This window comes from Lepidothrix coronata, unplaced genomic scaffold (genome assembly GCF_001604755.1).
Source record: "Lepidothrix coronata isolate B3197 unplaced genomic scaffold, Lepidothrix_coronata-1.0 Scaffold68, whole genome shotgun sequence".
NCBI classification, from domain to species: Eukaryota; Metazoa; Chordata; class Aves; order Passeriformes; family Pipridae; genus Lepidothrix; species Lepidothrix coronata.
The window spans coordinates 4,047,999-4,072,339 of NW_016690248.1; the positions used below are offsets into that span (position 1 = coordinate 4,047,999).

The window sequence follows — 24,341 nt, forward strand, 5'->3', positions numbered from 1 at the left end:
AATAAATCCTTTTTTCAGCATGAAATATATTTAATGTATTTTCAAGTAAGATTGTTTACACAGAATGCATTTTACACTATACATGTTTTTTGATGTTGAAGCATATACAAACACTGCCACCACCAATACACTTACCTGTACATTATTTACATTTTAAAATATGTTACACAGCTCCAAACCATTGGTATCATTTAGCTATACACATTTTAAACTGGAGTGCAAAATGCTTACAGTTTTTTACACATGGGAATTTCAACATAAATGGTGCTTTCAGTTCTTCATTAATTCAACAGACTTGGGTATTAACTTTGTTCCATGCCAGCCATCAGTGACAAAGCTAAAGATTCCACTGTGAAACAAACAATAAAAAAGTAGTTAATATTTGCATTTGCAGCAGCCTGCAAATACTTATTGCAATATTCAATTCAGTCATTTAAAAGGAAGATACTGGTTTGTTTTTTACATTGTAATACTTCAGGACTTAAGATGGTAAGACATTTTATTAGTCTCTCACAGTTTAGACGATATTTCACCACATTTGCCATCAGTTATCCATTAGTTATTTCATGTGGTAAGAACCAGAAAGAAATTAGCTCCTTTGTTTGAAATACTGTTGTACACAAAAGAAAAATAAAGGTTGTGGGGAAGCAAGCTGATCTCACAGATAGTTCTTGTAGACTGAGTAGCAGCAATGTCAGATATTACCTGTTTTAGAATCATAGACTCATTTTGGTTGGAAAAGACCTTTAAAATCATCAAGTTCGACCATTAACCTAACACTACCAAGTCCACCACTAAGTCACGTCTCCTACACTATCTGTAGATGTGGTTAGAAAATACATATACATACCAACAAACCTCATTGAGCAGTCCCCCCCTAACTCAAACTGGCACTGATTAACAATTTAAGCTATTATCAGGTTGTAAGTAGAAACACAGACATACCATTTTCTGCTGTTTCTACTACCAAGGAAGTAACTCCCAACAGATAGGCAGAGCCAACAGCTCAGTGCAGTTGCAGCTGAGGCACCATAATACTAAAATCTTATCTGCTCAAGATGTATCAAAGCTGTCATTCAATAAGAACAAAAAGAATGCTCTTTTATGACCCCAGAACTTAGTTTCATTAGTTTAGAAAACTGCTTGTCACTTGCTTGGCTACATCAGCTTCCTCTCATCAAGAAGGCAGATAAACTGAAGAAAGCTGTCATGAAAAAGCTTGGCACAAATACTCTAAAAAAAAATGACTTTATCTTAGTAAGAAGTAAGTCTTCATGTCCCTCTGTGAATAACTGACAAAATTACATATAAGATGTACTGACAAACATTAATACAGATTAAAATATAAACACATTCTTGGCAAGCTTGTGTAAGTGCAGGTATGTAAAAAGCTTCATGTACTTACAGTGAGGAAAAGAGCCTCGACAGACAGCTTTGTTGAGAACAGTTACAAGAAACATGTGACAGTTTTTAAAATCAGATTCCATCTTCTCTATGGATTCCATCCTACAAAACAGTTATGTAGGAATGCTTAACAGACCAGCCACTACGTTATCTTCAAAATATGACTGAAATTTCACAGTAAATGACAAAAGTACTCTTTATATAGAATTCTGGCTTGAACTTAGAATATTTCAGTTATGCTTGAGTATGATACTCCTAAAAAACAGAGAAAATTCTCACAGGAGCATCTGAGCACTATCACAATGGCACTAATAATTTCCTCATTGTCTCAGAAATCTCTGCAGTGATTTGGAGGAACTCTATGGTTCCAACTGACAATTTTTATTACTACATATGTTTGTATATCAAGACACCCTTTCCTGGTCCCTACTGCTTCAGAGCAACCTGGGGGAAACCTACTGGGGTTTTACTGCCAGTAAAACAGGGACAGCCACACTGCTTTACTATCAGCCATCTCTTGAATTCCACTTTGGACTCTGTCAGCTAGCACTCACCAGTCAAGGGAGAAGACATAGTTCACAATAGTCACTCCTTTCCTTTTTCCCCTCTCCCAAGATGATACAGATGACACTACACCAGCTATGACTTTCTCCTGTGACATCCAAGAGCACGTAATCACATGCCCCGAGTTTCAGTCTTTATTAACAGCATTCACAAATTAGTTCTGACACACTGAATGAAAAAAGCACTCCAAAAATAGCAACTTCCTAATGCCACAGGAGTGGGATCCAAATTCTAGGTAGCATCTGTGCCAAAGAGAATTAGTCCTGAAAAACACGAAGTGAGCTGGTCCACACCAGCTGGCTTCAGGACCATACATCAACTTCTGAGTGTCTGACACAGCCAGACAGTCAAAGGAGGTGATTATCCCATTGGATTCAGCATTGGTGTGGCCTCACCTGGAGTGCTGTGTGCAGTTCTGGGCACAAAATCATACTTAAAATAATTCAAAATCATACTCAAAAATATAACCATGTAGAATTGTAGGCATGTGTACTTACTTCCAAGCCCCCAAACCGGCCTGCCAACGGTCTGCAAACATCAGTACTAAGTTTAACACCTTCATTATAGCTTCTTTCACAAAGCTCACCTAAAACAACAATTAAAACACAAGGAGTAAGTCAGAAATTCATTGTTCACCATAATAATATGCATTATTATGCTGCAATGCAAAGGTATCACAGGCCATTTAATCTGATCTGTAAAAACAATCTCCTAAGTACAATGTGATTCTTCCAAATTTAAGACGTGTTTTGCATTTGTTCTCCAATTGATTTTGCAGCTGACTACTTCGATGTGGACTATGCACAGACAGTACGAGGGATAAAAGGTTTCAATGCTGTATCCATGTACCTCCATTTCCTGCCATACCACTAAGTATAACCCTCCTTACATTGCCATGTCTCAGCTTGTTCAAAACTTCCTATCTCTTAGAAACAAATGAGCCATGTAATATCCAATATACAGGATTTAATTTTATCTTCTCTCCTTGACAGAATTGAAGTGAGACCAGCACGGGAAACAGGCTCTGTGTTAACTCTAGAAAAGTTACGACTTCCTCAAAAGTACCTAAACATTTGCTTAGGATGTATGAACTGCAAAATAGACAGAATAATTACTACTGAACTACTTTCTTGCACTGCTAAACTCAACATATCAAATTTGCTAAGTTTTTACCCACCTTTTCTCTCAGTAAGCAGCGATCATGAATTGTAGATAGGTATCTGTAATGAATCTTTATCAATTGATCTAAATCTTTGGCTTCTTCTACCTGATGTTGAAACTCCAAGCCTGTACTGTGAAGAATCTTAAAAAGATGACCATTATTAAATTCATTGTTGCACACATGTGATTATGACTCTCTTCCAATATATTTTTAAGAGTCTGAAACTGCATGATTCATTTGCTCTTCCCTCTCAAATTTTAGGATCAGCCTCCAAATTACTATCAATAGCAAACATTTCGAGCTCTTCTCACTACACAACAACATTCCTCATATAAATATGAATACTGCCACTACACAAGGACATACAGACTATCCTTGGAGAAGTGGAACTGAAGCGTATTAATTTTACTAAAGGCAAAAAAAAGGCAATAGTAGAGCAGATATAAATCTATAGGCATTGCCTTTATATTCAAGAAGTCAAGTATACAATGTGTGCTAGAGATTTTTGAGAAGGATCCATTTAACTAAAATATCTGCAGTAACACTTTTATCAGCATAAACAGTTCTTAAGAGAGGAACAGCTTACTCAAACCTCTTTTTACATGACTATGCTTCAGTCATCTACCACTGGGACAAAGAGTCAAAAAGAACTAGTAATATCCAAAGATCAATCATGTGCATGTAGAACTCCTAAAGCATTTTCAGAATTACTGAATTAAAATGGCCAAGTTAAAACTAAAACATGTCAAGCTCAAAATCATTTTGCAGGAAGGATATTATACTTAGATTTTGCACTTTTTAAAACATATTTTACAGAAAAATTAATACTGCATCTCCAGTTACAAGTTCTTAATATAAATGAAAGCGTGATATAAGACAAACCCTTGTCATGATGTAGTTGTGCAGGCTGTTAACAAAATGCATAAGTTTCACTCTTAAGAGGAACATGCGATGTATTTGTTGTTTTATGCTTTCTGTTTGCGGTCCAAACAGAGGACGCGTTCCTTGTTCTAGTGAAGTTCCTTCCTTAACCTGTGGGTTTTCTGCAGCAGAGATTAGTTCTAAAAAAAAGGCAAGAGTATTGCTCTTTTTGGGAAAAGACTCAAGCAGTCACACCCAAGAAGTTTAAACAGAAGAAAGCCACATGCTTTTGAGAAGATAATTACTTAAGTGATGGTCAAATCATAGATGAACCCACCAACTTTCTAATTTGTTTTTATAAGACACGAAGTCCGTATCCACTTTACATGGGACAGGAAGAGTATACACATTAACCTGGTGAAGGAAATACTAAGAAATCTCTTTCTATAATCCCCAAACAGTTTACTGTTTCAATCTCAAATAGAGTATTTTTTTCATCTTATTTTCTTAACTTGTCTGCAAGGTATTACACAGAAAAACTTGGACTATACATAAAGCAAAACATTAGGGTGTGGTAAACAGATCTTTCAACTGCAAGGTCTGAAGAAAGAAGTAACAAGTTTCCAATATAACTAACTAGACTTGAATCAAAGAGACCAAGGGAATGCTTGAATAGTGTTATCCCTGAGGCTGAAAAGAAGTGAAAAACATACCCAGCTTAATATATCTAATTTGCAATGCTAACACAGATTAATATTTTATAGAATTAATCAAAATTCTAACTAGTTTATACTACTTACTGCAGAAAGCAGAACACTCTTTATGTTCTTAGAATACAAACCAACTTTATTTATAGAGCATCTCTCATTGAAGAAGTATCTTACCATCAAATCGTAAAACATCTAGACTATACTTGGCCCACTTTATTTGCAGTAAGAGCAGAAAAACTTGATTGTAAATTTTTTGGCACTCTAAACTTATAACTATATCCACAGGCCAAGGAACCTAAGAAGAAGAGAGGATAATCAGACAGAAAGTATAAGTAATTTTAATACAACATTTCAAATCTGTTCTAGAATAAGAACCACAGCCATTTTAACTCATTACCTTATAACTCAATGTCAGACCATCTAAGGTGTGGACAGGGAGTTTCTTCTTTGCTGTATCAACACTTTCAAATGATATAGACAACCTATGCAAGGAAACAAGTGATGTCATTGATAAGAATCTGTTTTAAATTCGTAATTGGTTTTATTAGGTTTTATTTCTTATTGCTAAATACCAACTGTCTGATTTAATCTGGAGGACTTGGGTAGAAAAGATGACAACAGCTCAAAACTTCATTAAAACAGATTATTTTAATGAGTACACAATAATTAGTATTGTGCTATGCAAGTTAAGTACATTAATAGAGGTAAGTGTGAAAGAAACGTAACTAAAGCATGTTTTGCATTTTACCTTGCACTGTCCTCTGGATAGCGTTGTCCAACTGCTTCTTGTAGCTGAACATTTAAGAAAGCAACATTCTGCCAAGTTTCCTTTTCTCTAATTTTGTCAAAAATAGATGTATAGAAGTCATACATGGTATCTCCAGCTTCAAGTAAGAAAAAGTTTCTCATTGCTTGCAAATATTCTACAAGCCTAAACAGGAACAAACATATAACATTTCCTCAGTTTCCTCATACAAGTGAACCCAAAACACAAAACTCTTCTCTACAAGAACTCAGTACTGGACACAAATGTAACAAGGTCCACAGTGAATCCTTTGTTTAACCCTCAGAGAGCTTTCACATGCATTCAAATAAAACCAAATAACGAATGCGTTTTTCCCTGTAAGCCTAAACAGCCCCACTAACTTCAACAGGAGTGCTCATGATATTCAGCTATCTCACCAGCTAGGTAATTGTCAGAAACAGCATAGTTTGGAAATCTTTCCCTCTCCCTAAAATGAACTTCAAATGACAACATTATTAAGAAGAACTGTTTGAAACAATTTCCCCACTGAACTTCTACTGAAGATAAATGATAGCTTTGCTGTTGATTTAAGCTAGACCAAGTTTTTACGCAAGAGTCTTTCATGTTAGATCCCCCTTTTCTCCCTAATGATTTTATTGTTGGTTATCAAATTGAAATAGAAACACAAGATAAAATTGCTTCTTTGAGTGATGGCATACCACTGGTAATAAAAAAAAGGTAAGGAAAAACAAATCTATTTTCTTACCTATAATCCTTCTTTAAAGTTTGCATCAGATTCCCACAGCATTCCAAGTATTGCTTGTCTATGTGCGGATAAAGGCAAGACCTCAATGTCAGTTCAAAGGTCTGGCAGGTCACAGATTCTGAGGATCTATCCACAGAGACATCCTCACCAGTGAACTTCTCATGAAAGTCACTCTGTTCCAAATAGAGTCTTCAAAATAAAACAAACTGCTTAGGGAAGAAGGCTCATTACTGATACAATACATAAAACAATGCTGTACTTTTTATCAATAGTGGATCCTCTGCTCTGAAATACATGGTGCAGGAGTACTAAAAGCTGATTCATAACAAGAGTACATATCAAGCCTATTAAGTCATCCATCAAACTGTTTGTGTATCACCAGATACAAGAATATCAAAACGGACGGCATTCTATAATCACAGTTGCTTAAGGCATAATTCTGAAAAACATCAAGTTCAAACACTGTACAGCTTAATAAGCAAACCCATTGTCATAGGAACTTTTAAAACTCCACTGTGCATATACAGCAGTTTTCTTTCCCAGGAAAGAAAAATAAAATTAAAGAAACAAAGTAAAAATCTGACCAACAACCACAAAACAACAAACAAAAAAACCCCCCAAACCACCCCACAGATGGAGAACTGGCTTGAGGCATCTTAATTATAGTGTCCCTGTATATTATCTGTAATATTATGTGATGGGAAGACGAGTATCTGTAGTCTACATTTGGTAAGTTTAATTGTTTTTGCACAGAAAGGATCAAATTTTTATAATATTTTGTAAAAAGCTACTTGCCAGCTGAACCCACTGTTAGAGGAAGTCTGGCTCATAACAGCTATTGCCTTGATAGACTGGATGAGTCAGACACGGAATTAATGTAGCAGTTTTGACAAAGAGAATAGTCTCAATGAACAAGGGAAATAATAAAGTCTTATCTACTATTAATTATGATTTCTTTACAACATGTTCCTCCTAGGACTGAGATGAAAACATGTATATTGACAATTCCATTTTTCATGGCTAGGCTTCACGAACGAAGATTTGGGGAGGGCTCTACCCACGTTCGTCACAAGAGCGCTGGTGGCTAAAAAAGCCAATACGAGACAGGGACGTCCGGTTGCAAAAGGCACAGCAGAGAGACTTCCTAGGTGGTATTGACAATTAGTATTTAGGAAAAACATAAAAAGCTATTTTCTTATTCGTAATCACAAAATAAATGAGATTTTCAGAGTTTGCCTTTCCTGCTAATTTCCAAGACATTTATAACCTCCACAGGACCTCCCTCATTACAAAGAATGAAGAATTGCTATGCAATTAACATGATTTTTGGTAAGTTTTTACAGTTAAATGATTTAAACAGAGCACAACTGAAGCTGCATTCTGCTAAGAATATCCATGGTGCAAATCAAGGACGTTGTGTACAAATTCCAATCAAACTAATTTAAAAGTTCAGATTTTACAATGGCATTCCCTATTATTCCCTATTAAACCACTTATTTGCTCAAAGCCTGTTATGATAGAGACTACTCCAATTTTCTATGCTACCAATTGCGAATAGCACATTTTTCTTTAACCAAGCACAAGGGGAGTGCCTATTTAGCCTCTGTCACTGATTGTTGATGCTCCTCTTTGTTCTGCACTTGCTTGTTTCCAGGAGCAGCAGCAATGAAAATGTGGTCTACCAAAAGTCGCCAGGCAGAACATTGCTCTCAAATATGCAGCAGGAAGCTCATTCATTTACCTGGCAAAATTAATAGCCAGCAGTGGGTCATGGACATCATCCAGTTCCAAGTGTCTTTCCGCTATAGACTGCATCTTTATCAGGCTCTGCTTTGTGGCCTGCTGTTCTGTAATAGTATCAGGAACAGACTCTTCCCCATGCCGCAGGCGAGACTGCACCGATTCCAAGAACAGCGTGTATAAGCTCTTTCGTTCAGCATCTGAATCGGGCAACACATTCCACAGTAAGATTTTCTTCAAAGAGAAAACATCATCTGAACTAAAAGAAGAACTCCATAGTCCAACATTCACTAGCTAACTTTTAAAATAGTAAATTTAGGCCACTATTCAGAAAAAAACCCAACCCCCAAATACATATTTGAAATTACAGGAGTAGTCCAACGCCTAAGGTCAGGCATACGTTCAAATGGATTGCAGAATGGGTATCTGAAATATGAAATATTTCTGAGACTGTTAAACAACTTCCTACTTCAGTTGCAAAAGCAGTTAATTTTTAGCACCTGAAACAACCCTTCACTATTCACTAGAATAGATGATACTCTCACATCAAAGGGGGAAATAAACAGAGTGAGTCTCTAAAATAATTTAACTATCTCTACTTTTAAACATCAAGGAACAGCAAAATGAAAAAAATTGTTTCCTTAAAAAAAAAAAATGGCCAAAAAAAGCTCCAACACTGGTTAAAATGTTGTATAATGCTTTACAATCACGCAGGATAAATATCCTAGATATCCAAATATCTTTCATCTACTTATGAGTAAGCTTTAAAAAAAAAAAAAAAATTCCACATGCTACCTCAGAATTACTGAACCACTTAGCAATAGAGAACAATTATTTATTAAAAAAACCTTTACTATTAGAACATAAAAGCTGGTTTTGTCTCATAACAAAAAAAAAAATTGCTTTGCAAGCACATGAAAAGAAGTTTAAGAAAAAACTACAGAAATAAAAAGAAAATGGAACACTCAGCTTTATTTACTTTGCTCTTTTCACTTGCTTGCATTGGAAGAATGTTTTCCGTAAGACCTCAAGTTACCAACCACGATACCGACATTATTAACCAAAAATACACCCATACTGTTAGATACCCTAAGGCACGATAGGGTACAAACTGACGTCTCACCTCTTGACGCAGCCTGCTGTGGAGAGCCATCTTTGCATTGAAGATTCTTCAACAGCTGCATGGATTTTCCAGCCATGATAATTTGCTTTAGCACAGGTTTCAGGAAAGAGACCATAGTGTGCTGTCTGCTTGAAGGGGCCTGATCACTGCCGGAACTGGCACTGGCATTATCACTCATCTTCTCTTCATTCTCAGTCTTTTCTGACACACTATATAATGTGTAGGTAGCATACCAGAAATCTCTGTGATTAACTGGAACATTTTTGTTTCTGCAAAGCAATAAAAAGCTGTTGAGTATTTCCCTCTTCAAAAGATGAAACTTCATTACTAGGAGATAAATAGAATCTTTGTTCTATGCTTTGCCTTTCTCTTAGAACAGTAATGAAGCACTTTAGAACTATATAAAATTAGCACATTTATATCGCAAACTATCTAGACACTCTGAAATGGATGATTGCTTTGGCAGGATAAACAATCAGGTCAGAGGACATAAAGCAACTGCACAACCAAATAAACCCCCAAAACAAGGCAAATAGAGTAATTATAATTAAATTTGTCCAGGAAGTTAACTATTCACAGTGGCATGCATCCTTAATGTCAAAATGATGAGTGATTGACTTGCAGATTTATTTAAAATACAACACTGAAGTAAATGCTACTGGGAAAGCTGAAAAATTCTAGAGTAGGTGAAACCCAATTTGTAGTTCACTTTGGTTTTTTGTGTTGCTTACATTAGATACTCAGTTTTTGTCTTTCAAGTCAGATGGGTAACAACCTAAATTAGATAACTAAAATGAAACACACATATAAATAAAAGTTGAGATCAGCCCTGTTGGTAGCACTGAAAACAAAACTATAAAACCCCAAAAAGAGTACATAAAGGATGTTAAATATTATGTGTGTTTAGTATCAGCATCCCTACCTCTGAATAATAAATTCCTTTGCAGGATCAAATAAATTACCATGGACTATCCACTCATCCACTGTCTGTAAGTACGGCCTCACAGTTTCAACCCAGAGAGAGAACAAAAGGGATACCTGAATTCAAAGAAAAAAGATAAAAATGGTTGAATGTTTTTATACTAAGCATTGAAAGCGGTATGGGCAAAGCCTAACCTCTTAGTTGTGCAATCACAGTTTGTAAGATATACATAACTACTCTTAAGGCTTTTAAAGATAGAATGTTAAACTAACAACTACAGCTTTAGTAGTTTCAATGGAAGCCTGTATTGTTCATGCTTCCCCTTGTTACTTTTGTAATCACAGTTACACCCAAACAGCACTTTTTCACTCTTAACATCTCTCAAACAGTAAGGGGTAGTCATAAAACATTCTGTGGTTCCATAACATAGAAAACAGGAAAACAAAAAGACATAATGACATGGACTATATTTCCAGTAGTATAATCAGCAAGTTAATGTAAAAATTCAAACTCCCACATTTGAGCAGTAACTGAATTATGCAGCTGTAGAAATAGGAGGGAAACCTATTCCAAGGTTCCCTCTTTCAAAACAGTTTCCTGGCCTCTGATTCCTCACAGTTCCTCCCCTCAGTCCTAAAAAACACCACTGCCAATCTTCTCGTAAATCCAGTTTTGTCCAGGTTGAGTGGACTCATGTCAGAAAACAATAATGCATTAATTACTAAATCTTCTAGCGTGTTGTTCTATCAGGGAAGGAATTATTTCTCCTACCGTTTGCTCAGATGCCTCTCCAACACTGTCATACTCAAGAATAGATTTGTAGAGAGTATTAAGCAGATGAGATGCTCGTACAACATTTCTGGTGTCAGGTGGTACTTCCGCTACTCCTGTGCTGAAAACCTTGTGAAGTACTTTCAGCTGTGCCAGTCTGGGAGACAGCTTATCTATTACTATTGAAAGTGTGACTGTTTTATCTGGAAAAAAAAACAACAACAAAACAAGATGTATAAAAGGAACATCCAACAGAAAAGCAAATTTTGTCACTGTCATCAAATTGTGTGTCCCCCTCTTGTAAAACTTCCCTCACACTGTACCTTTGTTGATTATGCACTTTTCAATTTCAGTAAGTTCTTCTTTAAAGCTAATAAAATATTTATACAAAGCCCACATAAAAGCTTGGTAGGTTCTGAATGGGGCTTCAGTAGTCTTCTTTGGAGTCGAAACTGTTCCATGCATTATGCTTTCTGGGCTGTGTCCCATCACTTCATCAATGAACTTCTGTAGTCTAAACACAACTTGACCATATGCTGCTATCTGCTCCAATACAGATCTCAGGCAATTCTAAAAAAAACCATACTTTTTAGAATCATCTAATAAGAATTGCATTTTATAAAGCCTAAAAATTGAATTACAATATTATCTTTATGAATTAAAATATTATAAAATTCTGCAATCGCTATTGCTTCATCACATTCTCAGATACAGGAACAGCCCATTTGGTTTTATTAAGCCAGATGTCCTTACTTTAGAAAAAACACAGTTGTACAAATGCGATTTTTCCACAAGTAGTTTAATTGCGTATTCCCCCAAATTACATCTTTCTAATGACAGATATATTCAGCTGAGATTCAGAAACAACTTACATGGGTTAAATGAGTTACAATAATATCATTCCGAACAGTCACTTTTCCATCATTCAGCTGAAATATATAAAGCTTTTTCACTCCTGAAAGTAGCCTTGAAAAGAAATGAAAAGAGTAGTAATTTTCCCCCTTAATGCACTTATAATTATATAATTAATAAAAGAAGTAGCTCTCGCTTGCCTGTAAGTTTATTTTCTTCGAGTAACAGGAGACCACAGATCAAGTAGGATGGTATTGGTAATGTAAGTTGTTGCTAGAACAACAACACTTAAATACAGGCACCAAGCAAACATTTCTTACAGTTTCTTTCCAGTTGAGATAATTCCCAGCTATAGGATGACTCTACCTACTTTCTAAAATTGGACACTGTATTAAAAATCTATAGGGGCAGGATAAGAACAAATTGGTTCTTTTTAACAATTACAACTGAAGAATTGATGCAAACAAGAGGTAGTATACTACTTCCTTCTTTGTGAATCACAAAATGGAAGGGACCTTAAAGATCACCTCGTTCCAACCTTCCTGTCATGGACAGGGACACCTTTCACTAGACCAGGTTGCTCAGAGCTCCATCCAACCTGGCCTTAAACACTTCCAGGGATGGGGCATCTGCAGCTTCTCTGGGCAACCTGTTCCAGTGCCTCAAACATAAACAGTTAACACACATATGCAGCATCTCTCTTTTCAGAAACAGTGCAAATTAAAAGCTCAGTAATAATTCTTCAAACATGTCTTCAAAGACAGATCTCTCATTTCCTTGAGAGAAATACTAAAAGTTAAAGCACAAGCTTTGTGATGTTGCTCTTACCAAAGAGTTTCACGTATAACCTGAGTTTCTGTGACTAGGGTTCTCTCTTCTGGCACATACAAAGGATCACTGGTGTACAAGTGGTGATCCCTTAGAAAAAAAGGAAATGAAAAAAATGTAATGGTTGAAATACAAGCTGAATCACCTGAAAATAAGAATGAAGAAATAATCCTAATGCTCAGTTTTGTTCTACTCGTATCTGAGCAGATTGGATGTTCATGGGGACATTTTAAACATATAAACAAAAGCACAGTTTGTTTTCATATTGTTAAGCAAGATACCATGGAAAACATTCAAATATTATCTAGTCTTACACAGCAAGACAAGCAATTAAGTAGCAAATACCTGAAGTACTGGATTTTCACTGGGTTTTGGGGTTTGGTTGTTGGGGTTTTTTTAATTCTTGATCCTTGATTATTCAATTATTTTTCATTCAATGCTGTGAAAAATTATCGTTACCTTCTGGGAAAAATACTAAGCTAGAAAGTAAAATATCAATTGCCCTAATCCACATAAGGAAGTTCACACTTTAGCCCAAAAGTTTACTTAAGAAATGGAAATTTTCAATTTACAATTCTTTGTAAACTTTCCATAGTACTTTTCATATTTTAGCAAAGTATAGAACAATTACTTACATTTTTAGTATTTTTACTCATTAATATCATCAGTGGCAAAGGTTATGTAAATGTGCTCAAAATTTAAAAGTCCAAGTTAAGTAATACTGGTTATATATCACATATATATATAACATACATCTGCTTTATTCGTGTTACTGATTTTCTAATATTCATTGTAAATTTGGGTTATAACTGGCTAGATAATCAACTTACAGTAAAACAGCTCCTTGATTAAGAAATTGATTAAATTAAGGAAACCAAAGACAAACCTAATGAACTTTATTACTACAGTACTGATATGTCAGAATTTGGGACAGGAAAGAACCAGGCTTTTTTTCATTTTTTTTAATTCTCATTTTCTTTCCAAGACCATGGCAGATCATGGCAATATACTGCTTCATATTCCTTCCCCACACGAAATCTGTGTTTAAGACTAACTTTGTAAAGGAGACACCAAAAACAAACAAACAAAAACTTTAGGGAACTCCTCACTTCCAGAACCACTTACAACCCACCAATATTAGTTCCTCAAGACCTTCGTAAGGGTCAAGCCAAACAAAATTCAATGGTAAGATTTACTTCTTTGAAAGCTGACACAAGAAACTTATTAAAAATTAAATAAAAGCATAGGAATTTATTAATAAAGTTCATTTATTCAATAAACAGCTCACTTGTTGATCTTACCCATTCATACCCCTTTAATTCTGTTTTTAAGTGAATTGTAACAGCTATATTATCGTTATGATTCCAAGTAAAGATGCTTAATTAAGTCAATATTTAGCACTGTATGCCAGTAAGCAATACGTAAATGATACTATTTTTCTTACCAGACTGCAGCCAGATTGGAATGCAAGTGCAAACTATGTGAAAAACGAGGAGCTCTCCCTGTCCAGTACTGAGGAACTACATGCTGCTCCAGCCAGCTGCGGACATCAGGTTCACCGACTGTGAAAACATGTGATGGTCAGCAACATTTTTATTTACACAGGAAATGCTTATAAAACACACAAAAAAATTACTAATAAGCCTATCTGCTCAGCTGCAGATCTTTTCAAATGAATTACCATGTACAACTATTTACACTTTACTGCACTCATATATGCATGACACCATCATGCAGAAACTAATTTACAAAGAAATGCCACATCTCCTAAATATTGCAGAAGTCCTAAAAAATAAGCTCTACTGTGTGCTGGTGTAGCCTCACCTTGGGTACTGTGTGTAGTTTTGATCACCACAATATAAGAAAGATATTAAGCTATCAGAGAGGGTCCAAAGCAGTGCTACAAAGATGGTGAAGGCTCTGGAGGGGAAGCCATATGAGAAGTTGGTCTGTTCAGCCTGGAGAGGAGGAGACTGAGGGGAGACCTCACTGCAGTCTACAAGTTCCTCATGAGAGCAAGAAAAGGGGCAGGCACTGATCTCTTCTCTGTGGTGACCAGTGACAGAACACAAGGGAATGGCCTGAAATTGTGTCAGGGGAGGTTTAGGCTGGATATTAGGAAAAGGTTCTTCACCCAGAGGGTGGTTGGTCACTGGAACAGATTCCCAAGGTAAGTGGCCAAAGCACCAGGCCTGACAGAGTTCAAGAAGTGTTTGGACAATCCTCTCAGGCACATGGTGTGATTCCAGGGGCTGTCGTGTGAAGGGCCAGGAGTTGGACTTCGATGATTCTTGTAGGTCCCTTCCAGCTCAGGATATACTATGATCCTATAAGTTTAGAAATTTATATGGTTTCCATTTTTTTTTCCGAAAATGAGCTCCTGTCTCAGGCAATTCTGAAGTGCTATATACAAAAACAAGCTGATTTAAAAAGTAAACTGCCAAATATCATCATCTTCATCACTATGTTCCTTCTCACTAGGCATTTAGTACACTACCTAAAATTATTTTCTTAAATGTGATTGTTAAGGGAACTTTACCTAATCCCAGTTAGATAGCTACTGCTTATATATTGTGCAGTTGTCATATAAAAGGTAACCTATATCCTACAATATTCTATAAAAAAATATACAGTTACATTTAATACTCCCTGAAGCTACTCAAGAGAAAGCCACTAGTGTTTTAATTACACAAAACTATTTTTTCAGAAACATTTAATACTCAGAACTGAGTCAACTATTTCTGTTCTCAACCAAATTTTGTTTCCGCATTCTCATACTTAAAAATGAAATGTACATTATACAATTTTATACACTTTATTATACAACTACATGCTACATTTACTATATAAGTTTTCACTTCTATATTGGAATATCCACATATATTTCCACAGAAACAGACTTCTTCTCCTTTAGCAATAACAAAAATCAGATCAAACCTTTCATATTGCTTCTTTACTGTAATAAAATCCCGTCAGGAGTGAACAGTAAGGTGCACCCTATAGTACAATTATAAATCGAAAACACAATAATAAATAAAGCTGCATTAGCTTGCTATATTTCAGTATGTATGACTGTATCAGAAGAATTACAGCTTATTCTAACCTTTCCAGGAAACATTAGGTACTGTTTTCTTATTTGGATCTTGGTCTTCTAAAGGTGTCCTGTCTACTTGAATACCCGAGTCCTCCCTGCTCAAGGGCTGAGTGTCTTCTTCCTCTTCGCTTTCTCCAGACCAATCCTATTAAGTACAACAAACCCCAGTACACTTCAGTACAATATGGCAGACAGACCTATATCCAGTTTCTATTCAAGTCAAACACAAACTATTCTCTTCTTTCTTCCACTATAAAGGACACTAACATAACCATCTAACAGAGACTGATTTAAGTTATGCATAACATGAATAACCAGACAAATGAGAGAACTGGAAAAGATCACAGAACTGCAGAAATTTCTGATGAGGTGGAAGCAGGGGTCAGAAAAAGCAGCCAGTTTAATTGCAGGATTAAGTCAAAACATTGTGAAAAAGAAAAGTGTTTTTATTACTGTTCTTCTGCTTGGGTCTGTGTGTATTTCATGGTATTAAGCCATGTATTGGGGAATCCTACTGGAATCAACATGCAGAGCATACAAACTAGGACAACTCAACCAGGTCTCTAACATACTTCAAACGAGTTTATACAGTTTGGGTTTTTTACCTTAAGAAATTACTTACGGGTGTATCTACACCAGGACCAAAGTAAATTTCTTCTCCTTCCATCAGATACTTTCCCCAATCAAATTCTTCTTCCTTTTCTATGAGAAGTATAAATATAAAAATAGTAAATACCTCAAAACTCTGAATTTCTTTTCCTCTAAAAACACTTCCAAAGTTAAAATTACCTTGATACCCTCAACCTAAAATAGAAGGCATTCCCTTCCACTTAAGGTTACACCACAGCTCCTTTAACAAGGTTATGCACTTCCAACACAACATGTACTGTGATGCATCCACTATGTAATATCCCTTATTAATTCTCAATTTTTTTGCTTAAACACTCCAAATACGCAACACCATGTGCCATTGGCACATTTATCTGTATAATGTTACAGTACCCAACACTTCAATCTTGGAAAAACATGCAAGAATGTAACACATCACTTATTGTGACTAGTCCCATTTAGCTCAATGGAAACATTCTAAATGGTACAATTTACATATGCACATGGATCCTGGACTGTAAACAACATAAATCAAGGACTGTCTTACTCTCCAAAAAAGACACCACATATCCATGATGTGATGTGCAATACTTCAAAAGTAACAATCACACTTACAACATATTATATCTTAAACATGAAGCTTACTCAACTGTAATTAGTGTTGTTTGAGATAACCTCTTCATATTCACATTCCTGGAATGGGCTGAAAGTGCATTCAAAACACCGCCGAGGGAATGTGCAGAGATCATTCAAAAAGGAATCTTAAGATGCAAGATTTTCTTTAGGTTAGTCTGAAATATTCTTTCAGTCTATGATACAACACTGTAAACAAATGGGGGATGGTATCCACTCAAACTTAAGCGCAAGCCTCATTTTCAGGCACTGAGTGAAAAAGCCCCACTTTAGAAAGCACGCAGCTGGGATCTCCCTCTGGAAACCTTCAAATGTGTCTCCCTTTCCTTGAATATATGGGGAACATAGGAATTTACGTCACCAAAGCTGTTTCAGCAGATCTGTTACTGAGGTGCAAGACAGAGACTCGGGATAGAAATCCACTGTCTGTCTTTGCGCGTGTAAGCACTGTTGAACAGGTGGAGAACGTTTGTGATAGTGGTACAAGTCAAAGAGAGTTCCCAAGGTACTTTGATGGCTGGAAAACTTAACCAGGTGATGTAACATAAACAGGGGTAGGAAGGATTTGCAAGCTATTTTAAATGCATAAATTATAAAGAAGACAACCAATAAAGCAATGTGAAGTGAAGGAGATCATAAAATGGAGAGGAAAAATGTCCTTCTTATCAGATTGCGTTAACAGATTGTATCTCTCATTAGCAATATAAACATCTTGTAAACTTACCCACTTCTTTGACTCTTGGTTTTTCCACATAGGTGGTGTTGGATGGAGAATCAGACAAACACAATAGAAGAGACAGTATAGCATAGTGTGTATCTGTCTTTAAGACATAGTAAAAAAAAAAAAAGGCAAGTCTGTAAGTGGACTAAAAGATTTTAGGAACAAACTCAGTCTATTATCTGCATGAATACTACCCATTAGTTCCCATTCCCCAGTCCTGAATTACAAAAATAACATCTGCCACATAATTCTGCCTACTAATTAGCCAATCAGTATACAAATACCTCAAAAGTAGCCACAGCATAATCTACCTCTTACTGAGCTGACAATCAGAGAACATGGAAAAGATGCAAGTACTGTGAAAGTCACAGGACAAGGGATAATGGACAGCTACATTAATGTGGATGAGCTGGAAGGACAAAGGTAATGGGCCTGCAGGAAACCAAGTCTTAGATTCCCTTGTTCACACGGCCAATTATTTAAAACAGAGACTAAAGTGAAGTTAGCTAAAATCACTACATCTTAATATTATGTTCACATTATCTTCTCGCATCTGAAAATCTATGTAAATTATTAAAGACAAATCTTAAACTCCAGTATTGCACTAATGCAGTTGTGAAACAGGCCTTCAATCAGGTTAGAATACTGTGCCAACACTGTTAAGGTCCAAAGATTTGTATTACACTATTCTCTAAAATCTGCTTACAATCTGCACAACCATTTCTTACTATAGAAAGATCTTTCTCTGGCCTGATTTCTACCTTTACAGAGTTGTTCAGCCAACCACTTCATATCTAGACACATGGAAATTCTTTGACACATACATAAACACACTTACAAAACTGTTCTCGAATGAGATCCACTCGCATTTTAGAAAAAATAACTCAAATGTCTGATAAAGCAGCATCATACTCATCTCCTATATGTGGATTATACTATGTTCCTACTGAACATTGCTGACTTTACAAGTGTTTGTGACAATCACGTGTGAGCTGGTGTTTCACTTACCACTCAGAGAAACTGATAAATACTCAATCTTCCCAGTTATGTCACTGCTAAAAACTAAATGCTATTTAACTACCCAAATATGAGATATTATCTACCTCCAGCCATATCCAGTAGCATTTTTAAAAAGAAAAATAAAAGAAAAATCTTAGATACTTTTAACATTCAAGTATTAAGTGCTTGCTTGCGTGTTTGGGTTGGTTTGTTTGGATTTCATTTCATTCCAGTCTCAAAACAAGCACAACTTAAGGTACGTTTTCAAAAACCTAGAAAGTACATTATAATAACTGAAGATATGTGTAAGCTATCGAGGGTTCCAGGGTTTTCCCCACAAATTAAAAGGAACCTAAAACAGTGCAAAGAAAGGTAATCATCAGTTCAATGAGAAGTAAAATCAGACTGTAAATCAGAACACACAGCTCTATTAAAGAATATCACTGTATGGAGCACCACCTCTTGAATCGTAAGCTTAAATTTCCCAACAGTGGGAACTTTCAGTTTTTGAAGATCAAATTCATTATTACACTGCTACACTGGAAAATGTTTAAGTGAGATAACTTTTGCTGTACTCATCCATTCCATATCCTAAACTGATTTGACAGAAAGTGTATCGATGGTTAAACACATACATAGTCTCAATAAGGAAGCTACAGGACAGGAGCACTCCAGCTAGGAACACTACAACCAAAACATCCAGATGCATTACTTAAAGTTAAAAAAATTGAGTAAAGAGTACGAACTGCTCAGTTCTTTGTTGTTTTAGAACACAGAGGAATCTAGATTCACCTAGACTCCAGCTACAACATTTGCACAATGTTGACCCTAAAACATCTGCTCTGCAATGAGATCATGTCCTTTTAAGTCATGAAACTGCATGTGTTGAAACCCCAAAAAGACAACAGATGCATTTGCATTTCTGGAAATCCATGACCTGAACAGCAACTGCAAAGTCCACTGCTAAGCCACCAGAAATTTCCAACACAACGTTACAACTGAAGCCCCATCGTCAGTACAAATGCAAGACGGATGGGAAAAAAGAACACGGCCATTGCAACACACATACCTTTGTTTCTTCAAGACTTGGGAGTGGCAAGTTCAGAAATCTTTCTGTTAGTCTTTTCCAGCTTGCAGCTTTTCCAAGGTCAGAATGAATTACCAATTTCTCATGTATTCTAATAATAAAAATAGTATAAAAAATGCTTAAAAAAAAAAAGGAGAACCAATGCATTATTAGCATACAGGCATAAAACTCACCCTTCTATTGTCCTCTCTACTTTATGACTGTTCACATCAAGAAAACGGTGAAATCTGTGTAAGAAATCTGCATTAGAATACGTTTAAAAGGAAGCTTAAGTAAGGAAGAAAATAAGCCTGATTTATATACATGAAGACAACATTACCTGTTTTAAAATGCACATTTAATGCAGCAACAGCATTAAGTGTTAACAAAAATAAATCTTGGGGTCTCTTAGCTCAAGAAGGATTAACTACAATTGACCTGAAAGATGGAAAAATTGAATGCAGGTTACATTTAACCAGCACTTTAAGCTGAATGGAAAATTACTACTGTATCAGCAACCTAAGGAATTAAAGTATGCTGTCTCCTAAGTTAAGTGGAGCAAGGAGATCAAGAACTGTGTTGTCAAAGGCACCAAAATTATCTGGGACTTGCATCACAGGCACAGGCAAAACAAACACCCACATGGAAAGGCCTCTAAACCCAAAAGAAGCTCCTTTTTATAAAGAGTAAAGGAGAGTGTCTAGGAGAAAAGAGAGCTTAATCAAAAACAAAACCAGATATATCAACAAAGGTATATATGTACAGGGACAAAATAAGAACTCATGAAAGGTAAGATGGACTTCATAGAATAAATTAGGCTATGAATAGGTTCTTCAGATACAGACAGAAAAAGAACAGGAAGTAAGATGTGACAGTAGTGAGCACAAGGTCAAGACACTCTATACGTGGGCCATCAATGTAATTTTTCCAGCAACAACTATACAGAACACAAGGCTAAACTTCTTGTGATCACAAACAGAAATGAAAACTACTGGATTGGAATCATGAGCAAAAGTTAAACTAAACAGACTGAAACTGGAAAGACAATATAAAGTCATCTCAACATCAAAGTAATGAACTAGAAAATGAAACTGTAGGCGGATCTCAAGTAGCACTGCAAGATGAAGATAGGCCAGTATTAAAGAAAAAAATACTTTGTTAATTAGAGACCCATTAGTCTGATTTCAGCTGTGTACGTATTAGGATTTGGAATAAAAGCATGATAAAACGTATCACTGATCAGGTAGCTGGCATTTAGGTTAAGAAAATACAGCTTATGTCATTTCTTACAGTACATTAGCTTAAATAGGAAATAATTAATTCAAATGGAAAAGGATGGTAAGTACAAGAACCAGAAGATTTAGAACCTCACATCAGAAAGACAATAAAAAACCCAAACCAAGGATCTGCACTGAAAAGAAAAATTAAGCTGCAGGGAAGTTACTAGTGAAAATTCTTTAGTCTATTACTTAAAGTTTTAATTAATGACCCTAACAGACGCACATAAAAAATTATCAATTTTTTTTAGGCAAGTTGGGAACATCATGAATAAAAGAGGACTAGCATGCTGCATGGAAATAAACAGATGGCTCTGAGAACTACAGCACAGACACATCATCAGATTTAGCAGTACAAACCACAGGTTTCACAAACTTGAAACTAAAGAGAGTTTCTGCTACAACTTAAGGTCTCACTGTTTGGAAATATGATACTAGACAATCTCAGGCTGATGTTGCAGGCAACATCATTTCTTGGACAACAATTCTGGCATTAAAAACCTTTCCTCTTCCCAACACTCTCTGTCAAAAGTTTGTTGTTCATTCTGCACGCTCTGTTTTCCTGATATATTGTTTTCAAACATAAAAACAAAAAAACAAAACCAAAGAAACAATTCCTCAATCTAAAAATGAACACAGCTACACAAGCAACTGGGTAAGCAAAACAGAGGTGAGATTTGCATATTAAAACAGTTTTATTTGAGCCTATTAGTGGTTAGGATTCGCAGACGCAATGCAGTTATGCTACTGCTCCCCCAAAAACGGGCTTCATCAGCTTGAGAAATGTAAAGCAGCATCGATTTTACACCGATTAGGTATTTGCTGCATCAATTTATACAAGCACAGAAGATTCCGAAGAGGCAGCAGTTGGCAACAGTATGGGTAATTAGAAATATATAATGTAAAAGTTTCACAGATTTCGCAGAATATTCTGAGTTGGAAGGGACCCACATGGATCATCGAGTCCAACTCAAGTTGGCAGAAGACACTGAAACAATAACTGTGATAACTGAAGACAGTGTGTAAAACTTGAGTAAAGACACTTAAGGAGGTAGTGTAATTAAAGGGAAAGAGATAATATATATTACAGGTTAATGAAGACCACGTTTCTGACAAGCTCAAATAAACACCAAACACATTCTCTTCTGCAGACTGATAAAGTCTCACATAAGCAGCACACCATTCTTGGCTGGAAGTTTTATCTCGATTTGGCAGTCCTCTTTACTTGCTCTACGTATAACCATACCTTACCTCCCTCCAACAAACAAAAATTTGGAAGCCTACGTGAAAACGCTGGAAGGCGACTTTTTACAGGGCAGGAGAAAACCGCTAAAAGACTGAGATTTGAACGTGACGGAGTATCAGTCACTGACCGCTTGACAGACACTCGCAAACGCCCCGGTGCTCCCCCAGACACGGCGCACGGACACCCCGCAGGCACAGGGACCCTCCAGTGCTCCCGCTGACCTGAAGTTGGACCAGGCGAAATTGAGCGCCGCCTGGAAGCGCTCTCCGCCCAGCTCCTCCTCGGGCAGGCCGGTCACGCAGCGCACCAGGGCGCGGACGGCCCGGTCCTGCTCCTGCTCGAAGCGGCCACGGGGGCCGGGCGAGGCCGGCGGTGCCGCCATGGCCGCGATGGACGGAGGGATACGGAGGGGACAGAAGGGCGGCACCTCCGGGTGGAGACACGGACCCACCGCCGCCGCCTCCTCCTTCTTCTCGCGAGGCTTCCCTGTGCGGGGCATGCGCATGGCGGGCAGCGCCGTGAGGGGAGAAGGGGTGGGCGCTGCCCGCACCCTCCGGCTCGATGCTGGGAAACGGTGTGAGGGGCGCTGCGGGACCCTCCCTCGCCTGAAGAGGCACCGGCGATCCAGCCCCACTGCTGCGGCATCCCCCTGTCACGGCAATGCCACTTGTCTTCCGAAACGTCCCTACAGAGGCGGCATCACCCGGGATCAGTAATTGGCAATTACTGACAGATCACAGAATCAATTAGATTGGAAAAGACCTCTGAAATCATGGAGTCCAACTTATGACCGAACACCACCAAGGCACTAAGTGCACGCCCAGTTTTTCCTTAAACACCTCCAGAGACGGCATCTCCACCACCTCCCTGGGTAACCCATTCCATTCTTATGTGAAGAAATTCCTCCTTATGTCCAACCTAAACCTCCCCGGCACAGCTGAAGACTATAATGTTTAAAGGACAATTACCCATCCAAATAAGGGCTTGTGTGTTCCTCCCTGGCTGAATTCCTGCTTTTGCACAGCTGGATAAGCCACCATTAGTGTATATTCAGCACACAGGACCTGAGCATCCAGTCAAGAGTGCAGTGGGAAACCAGTTTGTCTCAGTTCCATGTCAAACCTTTGCTAAGCAGCTTGAAACACTTCTGTCCCTCCATGTGGTTTTATAGGGCTGCAAGGACTACAGCCTGGCCATGAGATTCCTTCTGGAAAGAAACTAACCAAGTTGGTGGGAAATGATATGATTGACCAATTCCTGAAACATTGCTGCAGTTGTCCTGTCCTTCATTGTTGGGCTTTGTCCTGCTTGATCTCATCAACATAAGCCTAGCCATGATGATGATTGGGCTGTAATCCACCCCACCAAATTTTTTTATTCCTCTTTTCCATTAAGGAATATATTGGAACAATGAAAGGAGTAGCCAATAGACCAGGAGGTGTGGTAGGAAGAAGGCCTCAGAAGTGCCGTTTTGAAGCTAAAATATACCTAGTGTACCAATATAATGTGAATAATTATGTAAAAATATAGTGGTTAGTATAAAATAACATTGAAATTCTTATAAGTTATGGCATATTAAGAAACACTAATAGGTTTTTACCCAGGTAGGCTACATCTTACCTTAGAGTTGAGATGCAGAACTGCAAGTGGTAGCCTCTGCACCTGCAGGCAGGATGCTCAGCATGAACATGAGGTCAGAGGGGCTCTGCTCCAGGGCCTTTCTTAAAAAATCTTAGCTTAAAAAGCATTCAAAGGAAAAATCTATAAAACTTTACTGGTGTTCCTAAATCTTCTCTTCATGTTGTCTGTGTTTTCTACTTTAGATTAGCAGCAGTCTTTTTTTTTTTTACTTTTTAGTTGATGTAGCCAGTGTTTTGAGCCATACTTTGTTGTCCTAGGTGTTAACTGAAGGTCTGCACAGTCAGTAGACACTCCAATGGTCTGTCCAACAGTAATTAATAGTTGGAATACAGTGGTTGCATTTAAACAAAATTTTTATATACTAAGACTTCAAGTGTTCTTTATACAAAGTAACTGTGGTTATCACCCAACTCCTATATATTTAAGCATACCTCAGCTACCACTTTGATTTCAGTTCAGAGGGGAAGTTCCAGGCTTTGCAACACAACAAGAGCATGTGTGTGTCACCTGAGCTCTTTGTGATGAAAGGAGTCTGGTAGCCACCTATTTCAGCATCCCATCAGAAAAAAATAAAAATAAGAGAGATTTTTGCAATGAGAAAGATTCC

The 24,341-nt window shown here is 37.2% G+C and overlaps 1 protein-coding gene across 2 annotated transcripts; it reads right to left on the reverse strand.

Annotated features, from left to right (window-relative positions):
* Positions 1-250: 250 nt before the first annotated feature.
* Positions 251-22,613, reverse strand: TUBGCP5 (tubulin gamma complex associated protein 5). Of its 2 annotated transcripts, XM_017818478.1 has the most exons (24): positions 22,315-22,613; positions 19,765-19,818; positions 19,574-19,682; positions 17,509-17,605; positions 16,802-16,912; positions 16,165-16,244; positions 15,552-15,687; positions 13,893-14,010; positions 12,449-12,538; positions 11,641-11,734; positions 11,092-11,338; positions 10,769-10,971; positions 9,998-10,113; positions 9,076-9,344; positions 7,954-8,152; positions 6,213-6,401; positions 5,450-5,632; positions 5,099-5,183; positions 4,876-4,996; positions 4,013-4,191; positions 3,146-3,271; positions 2,466-2,554; positions 1,406-1,506; positions 251-349 (listed from the first exon to the last, which is right to left on the reverse strand). In XM_017818478.1, exons 1-24 carry the CDS (start codon positions 22,596-22,598, stop codon positions 303-305), a joined length of 3,327 nt encoding a protein of 1,108 aa, XP_017673967.1. In that variant the 5' UTR covers positions 22,599-22,613; the 3' UTR covers positions 251-302. The 2 variants fall into 2 exon arrangements, with proteins under 2 accessions (XP_017673967.1, XP_017673968.1); XM_017818479.1 differs by lacking the exon at positions 16,802-16,912.
* Between the last annotated feature and the right edge of the window lie 1,728 nt (positions 22,614-24,341).